The 12,055-nt window shown below is 37.9% G+C and overlaps 1 protein-coding gene across 1 annotated transcript; it reads right to left on the minus strand.

Annotated features, from left to right (window-relative positions):
* Nucleotides 1-5,576: 5,576 nt before the first annotated feature.
* Nucleotides 5,577-11,572, minus strand: LOC118753466 (regulator of nonsense transcripts 1 homolog). The gene is made up of 6 exons (XM_036488350.1): nt 10,792-11,572; nt 10,362-10,726; nt 9,445-10,301; nt 8,289-9,356; nt 7,122-8,227; nt 5,577-6,986 (listed from the first exon to the last, which is right to left on the minus strand). The coding sequence occupies exons 1-6, from the start codon at nt 10,972-10,974 to the stop codon at nt 6,918-6,920; spliced, it is 3,648 nt and encodes a 1,215-aa protein (XP_036344243.1). The 5' UTR covers nt 10,975-11,572; the 3' UTR covers nt 5,577-6,917.
* Nucleotides 11,573-12,055: the final 483 nt, after the last annotated feature.

Below are 12,055 nucleotides of genomic sequence, written 5' to 3' on the forward strand. Positions count from 1 at the left end.
TTGTATACATTGAAATGTACATATGTACATATGTACGTATAACTTAAACCTAAAACCTAAATAAACAACAATACTCGTATCAGCATGTTTATAGTAAGTATGCAAGTACATATTAACTATCTATGCGGGTGTTTATTTGCACCCGCTGCTATAGATATGAGTATTGATGTTCATACATAAGTATGAACAATATTTATTCAATTAAAATACACTTTGCTTAACGTAAGAGTTGCATTCTTCTTCTTCTTCTTGATTTGCGCTGTAAACGCCGGAGCGATTTTGGCCGCCATCCGGGCTTGTTCATTTTCATTGGTAGGAGGTTTGGAAATACCTAATTGCAAGAAGAGAGTTTGGAATTTTCCGGCAATACAGAATCTCTAACCAGGTATTTGCCAACATTAAGTGGCTACCTATAACTGTAATATCGTGTCAGTCCATAGTCCACTCAAATATAACTTGGTTTGGCTTTCGCCATTCGGCTAAAAAAAAAAAAAATGTTGAACCAGACCCAAATTCCTTCAATTTGCTTTAATATCGTAATGAATGGTTGTCTTGAGCTGATTTTCACTATGCCAAATTTTGACAGCCTTTAGTATGAAGTATTATGATAAGGCCGTATTTATCTAATTTCTGCATTGCTTTCGTATAAACGTTTTTTTTTTTCGCAAAGTCAGATGTATGACATTAGGAGTGAACATTTCAAGACTTAAAATTATAAAAACAAAGAAACAAACTCAGGGATCTGCGACGAAAATTTAAAAGATAAGGTTCTATAAATGTGTGTGTATATTTTTTACAGAACTATATAAACGTAACTTTTAAATATTCTATGCGTAAGGAAACGTCGCAGCAGCAACAAACAATACAAGAAAGAGAAAGAAAAAAAACTAAAAACAATTTGAGAGGCACAGTTGCATGTATGACGCTTATGTGTAATCATTTTTAGATTGAAGTATACATATATGTACATATAAAAAACAAGAAACACAATGAAGTCCTAACCTAAAATACGCATAAATATGTTCCATTAAATGCATGTAAGCAACAAGGCAAATTGATTAAAAGCTTTACAAAAATATATTCGATACTATTTTCATAACGGGACATACAGACACCGCCTCAACAATTTTTTTAATTTGCATTGTTATTCGCCATATAATATATAGTAAAACAACAGCCAAATAAATTAAATAATGTCGAGGGTGCGAATTATTTGCAAATTACCAGGAAAAAATGATGTTCCAATATTATTGTATTTGTATCTGTCTAATGTTTAAGTATCTAATTTATAAAAGCGAAAAAGAAAAATGTAAAAAAAAATATTAAAAAGTAGAAAAAAGAAAAGCAAAAAATGAGTAATTTGAAGAATTTTTGTACCAAAACCGTAAAATTAAAAAAAAAAAAACAATGTATTGCAGAACTAAAAGCATAGAGTAATAAAAAAAAAAAATAGTTAATAAAGTATAATTTGTAATGTCGGTGCAAACTGGTGGTGACCTATAAAAAAAAAATTTAATATGATACACATGTATTTAAAAAAAAACATCGCATTTTAAAAAATTTGTTGTAGTATTTAAAAATTCGTGATTGAGTGTAGGTACCAATAACCACATTGCACCGACAAGAAGCGAGTACGAATGAACCGTTTCAAAAACTGTGTACACCTTCCATGAAGGCCTTAGAATAATTTGTGTAACACATTACACCGAGTAGCCTTAAATAATTTCTTTAAAAAAGCAAAAAATTCTGGAAAAAAATTACGAAGCCGATGAACACTTTAAAAAGCGTATAGCGCCCGTTGTTAGATTTGTAAAAAAAAAAAGATGTGCAGATCATGTGATCAAAGAAATGGCGTCGCGCCGCTAAATAACTATAAACTTAAAAAATACACGAGAAAAGTTTCTAACTTCTAGACGAAACCAAAATCACTAAATTATTGAAATATCATGTGAAACTCATGAGGTTAAGAGAAATAGTTTCTACTACCGAACGGGAAACAAATTCAGGAATGCCTGATTAACTCTGTATGTAATTGTATGTATAAAATCGTACGTGATCTTAGTGTTGGCAGGATCTAAAATGTCCGAAAAATGTGTCTTCAACGACAACCGCATCGACGGCTATTTTGGCGTTATGTATTTGTTAGGCTCAAATCTTAATTAATTATAATCATAATTCATGCGTTTTTTTTTTTTTTTTTGTTTACATATCTGCGGATGATCGCTTAAAACTATATTTTGCTGCACATCTTTTAAATAATTATACACTTGGTTTGCTATTATTTCATATATTATTGTCAGATTTTGAATAGATTATGGTGGATAAAAAATGTATTAATTTTCTTCTAAGATACGGCAAAATTATTGAGCATTTCTTGAGCTCATCAAGCTATCACATAAAACAAGAAACATAAAATGTAAATTAAAAGGGCGTTATATCCTACACCAATATCACTGACAACACTTACACAAATACACTTTATTCTAACCTATCCCCCCTCTCGCCTGTCAAAACTAATACCTGTACTTTCCCCACACATGAAAACACCCACCCACACTACATCCTACAATTCGTCACACAGAAGAAAAAACACTTAAGGGAAAATGCTTAAAACTGCTGCTCTAATGTTTGTAATGTATTCAATTTGTCAATGTAGCTATTGATGGAGCGAAGGGAGAAAGAAAAAATACAATAAATGCATTATTCCTATTGAAAAGGAGCAAACAAAAAAAGTTCAATTTTTAATTACTGGAATGGAATGAAAGAGGTAAGACATTTTATTTAATTCTACAGTACTTGCATATGTAGTTGAGTTGATCTGGACCGACATTCAGACTGGGTTAAAAGTTAAACCTTTTCTGGGGGGCGTAAACATCCAGCAGTCTAAACTGTTCAATTAAAATACACATCTCGAATGCATTATAAATGAGTTGCATTAAACATTTTAAGTTGCAATAACACATAGTATTTAATATAAACCTTAAGCAAATACTTCAAAGATGTATGATTTTTATAAATTAAAGAAGCAACTTTAAAAGAACTCCTCTCCAAAAGGTCTTCAATTTGTGCCACTCCATACAAAAAAAAAGGAGAAAGGAATGTAGAGTGGAAGGCCTCTTGACTCTCAGGAAGGCCTTTCAGAACGGCTTTTAGCTCCAGAAATTATATACTGGGTAGAGTGCCGTTTAAGAGATCCGAGCTCGAGCTTGAGTTCTCGGGCAGCGGAACTTTTTTTGCTTCTTTTTTAATAATTTTTTTTTCTTAATGTGATGTGGGTCGATGTTCCCTCAGCCATTGCCAAATTTGGTTTTGAGACAAACCGGTTACGGCGTTGTGCCATCTTCCCAAACCAAATTTCACAAAGGATGACGGAAAATCGTTCCACATTACATTACACTCCTACCCTGGCGAAAAAAAACAATTTTTCGTAGAAATGGTATAGAATCCTAGAAAATCAATATTTTCCATTCGCCAAACACTTTCTCTTCAGGAGACTTCCAGAAAAAATAAGCAATTGTTTATTTAAATGTTTATTAATATTAACAATGTTAAACAATTTTTAAATAACCAATTGGGTAAGATTTTTTGAAGTCTCCTGAAGAGAACCAGAGTTTGCCGATTGACAAACATTGCTTTTCAAGCATTCACTCCTCATTCAGAAAAAAATCGGTACGGTTTTTCCAATGGAATAAATCAGCCTGACACATATAAGGGCATTTTGAAAAATCCGCTTCCGTAACACCGCAAACCTCGATCAATTTTTGCGTATATATTGTAATTGCGGGAAGTTAGAGAACTTCGTATTGGCTTGCTTGCAGAGGAAAACGGCCCAGTAGATAATTTCAGGAGTTAAAAGACCTTCCGAAAGGCCTTCCTGAGAGTCAAGAGGCCTTCCACTCTGCATTTCTTTTTTTTTTGAATGGAGTGGCACAAATTGAAGGGCTTCTTCTTTCGCTACCCATGGAAGGCCTTCCAGAAGGGCTTTTATAGGACATACATCAGAAGGGCTTTTGGGGGAGTTCTTTTAAAGTTGCTTCCTTAATTTATAAAAATCATACATCTTTGAAGTATTTTATTAATACAAAAGCGAATTTTCATTTACAGTTTTTGACTTGTAATGTCACGTATTCGACATTTAGGTTTAGCGGCTGAGGCTCCGACACAGCGCAAAGGTCGACAATAAGGCGCTTGGTCATTACGAACGGATAGCACTTTCGTAGATTTCACTAAAATCGAGCCTACGATAGATTTAGTGATAGCCCTGCGCTGGCTATTCCTAATAGTCAGAATATATTGTTGCTTTACTGTTGCATCCGACTCTATTGCCTAAGATTATACAGGCTTCGAGGATACCTAAAACTTCCGCTTTAAAGATGCTTGTATACTTCCTCAATCGTAGAAAAGAGCGGGCTTGTTCGAGTTACAATCATAACCGCAGTGTTGCGCGAATTATTGAGAGTATCACGTTCGGTGTGAATTTCCAGCAACGAATTGTCAGTTGGGCAGTTGCAACAGTGTTGCAAATTTTCATCAGTACAGCAGTAATGCCGCTTTTGTTACGTGCCTCGAACAGGCCCAGCAACACCGAGTTTCTCGGGGTAGACTCCCGCTCCCACACTGCAATCCATCGGTTTATAAAGAGACAGCCTCTATCTGCCACTCGGTCTCTCCTCCCAGTCTCTTCTGGATGCAAATAACACTTGCACGTTAGAGCTGAGGTTTAGATTGCCTACCATATAGTTTGTCGTTCTACTTAATTGCATTTCATTGCGCTATGTAATTATTAGAAAAATGTTGCAGCCTTGTTACTTTCTTGATATGTACTTTGTTGCTGATGCTCAACTGGAATCTACTGAAATACTTAAGAAGTTGCAAACAGATCCAAGTTTTCGCGTAAGACTTGACGATCTTTCATAAAAAGTAAAACTGCCACATTTATTGAAGCTTGTATTTCGATTTAAGAAGAATTTGTATATCCCTGCTTTAAAACACCCCACTAGTCCTATATTTTTTTCGTGCTAAAAATGCGTTTCTGTAAAATGTTTCTTGTTGTCAATGCAGGTTTCATTTGAATTATCTTTACGCTGCAACGACTTGTTGCAACCTCTGACGCAATGCCCAGTCACTTGCATTGTGATGGAAAAGCAGTAACATTTGACCTGGTGTCGCAAGTTTTTTGGAATTCAGAAGCACTCCAATATGCCTCTCCCTCTTGAATTGCCATTTTTGAGCCTCTTGCCTTTGCAGGCTTGATGGCCGCCTAATAATCACTTATTTAGATAACCATAAAAAGTGTGATGATTTCTGCTATTGCGCGGACTTTCTGACAGGTGGTATAAGTACTTAAAGCACGCACAGCAAGAATTCCCTCCCGCTCTGATTAAACTTGTTAAGGAAATGAGCGAGAGCTCTTCCTTAAATTATAAAATTCAGTGTTATTTCGAATCCAGTTTTCTACCATCTCAACTGCCACGATTCAGGTAAAGGGATAGGGTTTTTCGTACATAGATAATAATTTCTAAAATTTCATGTAGTTGACCTAGCAATGCCTAAACCTAAAATTAAAAAAGCTGCTGTTAATTTTGTTTTCTTTATTTTATTTAAAAAATTTATTTTTTAACTCAAATAAAAACGATTTATTTTTCCGAGAAATCAAGGCGATTCCATATGCAAAGGATTGCAAGCAAAGCGTTTCTTCGAAAGGAAATACGACGAAAGTAAGCCTCTTCATCACACCTCGATTGCAGCATCCTTCACTTCATCATCAAACTTGATCTCCTTTCTGCCTCTGAATGTGATGTTGAAGCACTTTATTGAAATATAATTGACAACATAAATTTGTTGCATGTTTGAATGTTTTTAAAAATATTAGTTTTCTTTTTTAAATTTAGTCGCAAAATTTAGAAATCACTTGTCCATGTCATTGAAAAATAAACTTAATCAAAAATTTTAAGGTTAAATATTATATGTAAATATTGGGAAAAATCCAAGAGCAATAGAACTGGAAAATGCAGCCCGCCATGCTTGTGCAGCACAATACAGTGCAAGTTTCCAACCAGATTGAAGTGAGGAACGTTTTCCATTGAAAATAGCATCAACTTGCGAGAGTTTTGATGTTACTGTACAAAAACTGCCTCTTATATAAAGTATCGAACACTTTCGCCAATTGGCTGTTAATTGCCCTCAAGGCGCTAAAGCGTGTGAATCATGTCCAAAACTGTTTTTGAATTGAAAATGTATTCGATGCTCTCGATGGAAACATCATCGGGTATCACCCTACTAACCTTCCACCTTCCTCACAGGTTCCAACGTATTGCTCACATGATATGAAAAATTACGATGAAATTATTTTGGTATCAATTCGCTTCCATAGACACATGACATGTCTGTCCTATTCATACCTCAAACCTGGCGTTACTTTATCTTTCGTTTCTTTTTGCGGCGTCCTTTTAGCTCTCAACTCATTTTGTTTTTGGATTTTGTTGTTTGGTTGTATTTCCTTTTTTATCCTTTTCGTCGCTTCCAATTTCTCCTATTTAACCCATTTACGCACACGTTTTGCGCAGATAACGCACAGACCACTCTGTCGATGCGTACTCGCATTTTTACGCTATCGATGATTCGTACATCGGAATTGCCCCTTACTTGTCACAGCACAGCATTGCCCCAAATATAAGCTATATACTCCGGGTAATTTTGAGCGGAATTTTATTTCTTAATCGAAATTCCGATTCTGTTCGATTCTATCCATGCGGTCAGAGATCTATGTCTGCTGTTTCTGCAATTTTTTGTGTGCACGCTTCTTGTCTTCTTTGTTCTCTTTCGTTACATCAAAAAGTTTGTATTTGTTTGATATGAATTGTTGGTTTAACTGACTGCTGCTGCTTTTGCTTTTGTAGTTGGAATCAACCGTTGTATCAATAGGGCTGCGAGAATTGACTCTGGCTATTCAAGCCCAAATTTAGACGATTCGTGTTAAGATTATCCTGAAGCGAAGAAAAAAAAATAGCTTAATTTAATCATTGCCATTAGCTAAATTGTAAATTATAGAACGAACATTTCGATGTATATAGATTAAAATCTAATACTTTATTTGAGATCACTAATCATTTAATACGTACCGTACTAAAATTAACATCCTGTGAGAGAATATTATCTATTTGCGAGATTTGGCCAAAATCTTGCGACAACTCCGGCTGCTGTGAAAGTGTAAAGCCACCTGGTTGGCTCATTTGTTGCGACATATTTTGCTGGGTTAGTGGTAGGGCATTGTTCTGCGATGAAGTGGCAACCGATCCAATCAAAACATTAGCAATATCGTTGGCACCAGTTGCAATCGAAGCTGTGGCTGAAGGTGTTTGAATGCTGTTACGCGGTTTTGCATTTTGCATCTTATTAGCCGCGCCGGTGGCGGACACATTATAATTATTAAAGAGTTTGCTGCCTCCACTGGCGCTGTTATTGTTAACCATTCCGATTGCCCCTAAGCCACCGCCAGTGCGGCGGCCCTGTTTTGCTGCCGCTTGAATTGCCTGCTGATGTTGGTTGTAGAAACGCGGCGGAATATTGCTCATGTTCATGAACATGCCAACAGGTACTGGCATGTTATTCATTGCTGCTTGAGCACGCTCGGGCGAAATGTAGCTGATCGAGTCGTGATGATGATTCCACTGATGAGAGTTAACAGCAGATTGTTGTGTCGTTGAACCTGGACCGCTATTTCGAGCCCCAATCGGACCGAAGTTTCCGCTCATGAAATTGTTCAAACTATGGGCTGCGGCTGCCGCTGCTGCTTGCATTTGGGCAGCTGCTGATCCGCTCCCGTAACCCAAATTATTATTACCGCCAAATCCCAAACCTAAGCCCAGGCCGCTGTTGAAGTTAGATGTATTCATATTGCTCGATGCATATCCATATTGACCAGAACGATCGTAAATGGAGCCTGGAATCATTGCTTCTTTAGCATCGGCCATCATTGTAGTCATAAAGTGAGCACCCATATTTAGAGTATTGACTATTTTTTTGGGCTTTTGGAATTGTATTAATGATTCCTTCAAATTGTTTAGGGAACCTTCTACCAGCACCTTGCGATCTTTGTAGAAATTCAGTAAGTGATTCCAAAGTGGTTGCTTGGACAACACCTTAGGATTGCCCACAATGATTGTACCGTACTTTGAGCGAGTTAGTGCAACATTCAATCGACGAGGATCATTGAGAAAACCGATACCTATATTAATATACAAGTCAATTTAACATAATGCAATTTTTACGAAAAACGAATAACCCACCTTGGCGTTCATTTGAACGCACGCAAGACATAATAATAATGTCCTTTTCCCTGCCTTGGAAAGCATCCACGCTGGCAATCTCGATTTCCTGATACAACCTTGAGTGCAAACTGCCTTGGTATTGCATGTACTGCACCAAATACGCCCGCTGGCCTTCATACGGCGTAATTATGCCAATTTGCTCTGGCTTAACGCCTGCCTTCAAGAACCGTGTTGTTATTTTTTCGACATTTGCTGCTTCAGTACGATTCAAATATGAAGTTCCCGACCCCGCGATTTCCTCTTGTCCCTGAGTCACAAGGAAGAACATCGGCCTATCGGGTTGTGGCCACGGGAAATCAATTTTGAGTTTGCGATCTTCGGCACAAACACCGTTCTGCAGTGAGCCCTCATAGAAGAAGTTGGAGGGAAACTGGGACAATTCCGGATGCATACGATACTGAACTTCAAGACGGAAAGGCCGAATGCCCAAGACTACAAGACGTTCGAAGAGACTTTGCGACAGGCCAGCTCTAGCTGCTTTCTTACACATAACCACCGGTCCCAACTGACAGTGGTCGCCCACAAGGATCAATTGTTTTGCACCCAATACTACTGGTACCATGCATTCGGGCTCGGTAGACTGCATCGATTCGTCGATTAGAATAGAAGTAAATTTTATTCGTGCCAACCGCACGTCTCCCGCGCTAACGCATGTGCAACAAATAACATCAGCAGCCTCGAGCAGTTGATGTTCCGCGGCCCGCTTCAATGTTCTGTATCGCTTCTCATCGGCTGAACTTAATTCGCCCGTTTCGTCTTTAAGCTGTTGCAATTTTTTTAACTCAATATTTGTGTCCATATTACGGATTTGATTATGTAAAGCTAAAAAGCTAACTGGACTATCGATAGCTTCACGAGATTTGGCACAAAGCCGCACCACCTTCAAGTTTGTGCGATGGATTTTTTCCGTAAGTTGGTCTACAGCTGTATTGCTAGGTGCACAGACAAGCACGGTGCCTCCGTGTTGCTTCACCAATTGGTAAACTATTGTTGCAGAGGTCACAGTTTTCCCAGTACCTGGCGGACCTGAAAATTAAATAATATATATATTTAAATATATGTACAGCACGATCGATAGCATTTTCTCTGAATATGAAAAAAAAAACAGTTTTACCTTGGATCAAGCTTAACGGGCGTTGCAAAGCGTGTTTTACAGCATACACCTGCGATCGATTCAAATCCGGCAAATTGGGAGCACTGAAGAGTTTTGGTATTGGTCCTCGAAATAAAAGTTCATCACTGCCATCATGTCGGCCATGACCTAAAAGTCGTGCGTATATATAATTAGATACGGAGCTGCGGTCCATGGCGAATACTTTAAGGGCACGAGTCATTCGATCAAATGATGTGCACTTCCAAATAAAGTCCACCGCAAAATTGGAGGTGCATTTGACTGGCGCTCCGGCTGATGATTTTAGTTCCAATCCTACATCTTCGCCGTAATTATCTGGCACTTTTATGACATGCCCAATTTCACTCCATGCCTTATGAAGTTCCCCCACATAACGCAATCTTAATTCATCACCATGCATCAGTTTCATGTCCGAATCGGTTTTGGCGAGCGTGAAGTAGGCTATGGTTTTTTTGTTTAGTCCAACATCCCAACGTACTTCTATACCTTCTTGAGTTTGTGATTCTTTCAATTTTTTATCATACTCTGCTTCTAGTCGTACTAAAGGCCCAAACACTTTTTCATATTGGTAACCATCTTCATAACGTAGAAGCACTTGCGATGGCTCCGTATCTATTCCAGGCTTTTCCAAATCTTGAAATGTCGCATCAATATTCTCTTTCCACAACTCCTCCAACTTGTTTATCTGCGCTGCGGATATTTGTCGCGCACGCAACTGTTCTTGCTCAGTGGGTACCTTTACCAACCACGCCAAGAATGAGCGATCTGTTATTAGCGGCTTCCATTGCTCTTGATCCCAGTTCATATCTTTCAAAGAGTTTTGAGCTGCACATGGTTGGCTATGTAATAAACTAATTAATGGATTGTGTTCGGCAAACGCTTGTTTCTTTTCTACTTACCGACATAGTAACACCACTACAGAGTCTGCTTTCGCCGGAATAAATCCTAACACGAAAACATTACGCACGCCACACGAGTAACACTCCAAAACTGTTTCTCCCAGAGGTCCTTCGGAATGAAGTGTCACTTCCCGATGCTTCGCTCGTACCAAATGGTTAACAATATGCGACCCGGAAGTGCTACCCCGTCCATTACAGAACCATTTTTTGCAGTTATTGCACATAACTACAGTACCAGGATCGTGAATGCCACAATATTTGCAAGCATGTGTAGGCAGTTCCTTCACTGCCAGTATTGATGTATCGTCATCCTCTTCCTCAAACTGCAACTCTGCCAGATTGTTTGCTAGAGCATTTATCTTGTTCTAAAGGTGTTAAAATACACTTTGGAGTTTAAAAGGTATAAACATATAATTTCGGTAGTAATTACTTGAGCTGATGTACTGCCACCAATCCCTTCCAGTTGAGAAGCCTGTGTTTGTGATTGTGAGGGTAATGTAAAATCCCGAAAATCGAAGTCCGAAGCCTGTGTATCTGCGCCAATCAAGTCATTCTCCTCCGTATCCAGAAACGTCAAGGTTTGTGAACCAGGCCCGTAGGCGTCCACACTCATGGTTAAAGACGAATGTTTACGTCGTGTCGAAGACTACTATAGAGCTTACTTTTTGTTTTCGTGGTAATTGCGCGTTGAATATGCGGTTTTTCAATTTCTCCTACGCAAAACAGAAACCACGTCGCTACTTTTTTCCCAAATATAAACCGTCCAATCAATGTAGACGTTTACGTTTTTGTCACCGTCCGACTCGCTATCGTAGATGCGTGCAGCGAAAAAGTTGTTGGTGTTATGTCGTCGTTTTGAACGGCCGCTATTTCGTCGTTGTCACGCTGTTGCTTTGTTCTCTTCACTTATTTTCAGTCTTTCTTTTGTCCAAAAAATATCTTTTTTTCCAAGTGCACTCTTCGATAGCTGACGACAAATTTTTTGATGTGAAGTTTTTCAAGTCAATTGCTAGACCTCACTTTTTATAAACGGCTTGGAGCCTTTTTTTAATAAGTCTTTTGTCGCTCTACTTTATACGCAAATTATAAATTTATTCTGATTCATAGCAAACTTTTCTGACTTTATCCCATCAAGCGGGGTGAGAAATTCCCTCACATTTCCACACCGCCTTGCCAGACATTTAACTATGTTGCATACGCATCAAACATTGGGTTAATTAACTAAGTACTTTGCAATTAAGGAAGCAATGCCTTAAAACCAAAAAAATTTAGTAAAGTTGATATACTATTTTTCATATCCTATAATGGAAAATATACACGAATATTTTGCAAATACGTGAATTCCTAGATCCGGGAGCACTTTCGAGTATCCGAAACAGTGTTGCCAGTGTTACATCTAAGAACATGTGCTATTTTGTATACTTTCCAATTTCGGAATGTAATCTCTAAAGGCGGACCTCCATAAGCCTGCTATAGTGTTCAATGGGAGCGTGAGCGTGAACTTTTTATTTTCACCAATATCTTCGTTATTACTTAACTTTTTGCAATAGTTGATACATCAAAAGATAGAGATTAATATACGTTCACGCTTACGCTCGTATTGAACTGCATATCAAGCTATAGCATGCTTATCCGTATGCGTGAGTTTGACATTTACGCTTAGAAATCAAAATTCATACAATTTTCTTACATTT

Source organism: Rhagoletis pomonella, unplaced genomic scaffold (genome assembly GCF_013731165.1).
Source record: "Rhagoletis pomonella isolate Grant_MI unplaced genomic scaffold, Rhpom_1.0 Rhpom_scaffold_02502, whole genome shotgun sequence".
Taxonomy (NCBI): domain Eukaryota; kingdom Metazoa; phylum Arthropoda; class Insecta; order Diptera; family Tephritidae; genus Rhagoletis; species Rhagoletis pomonella.

Excerpts from the sequence above, each read along its gene's own strand:
- LOC118753466 (XM_036488350.1), bottom strand. The coding sequence starts at position 10,974 with ATGAGTGTGGACGCCTACGGGCCTGGTTCACAAACCTTGACGTTTCTG. Across the intron at positions 10,302-10,361 it reads GTAGTGGTGTTACTATGTCG|CCAACCATGTGCAGCTCAAA; the intron begins GTAAGTAGAAAA and ends TTTATTACATAG. Across the intron at positions 6,987-7,121 it reads AGGATGTTAATTTTAGTACG|GATAATCTTAACACGAATCG; the intron begins GTACGTATTAAA and ends TCTTCGCTTCAG.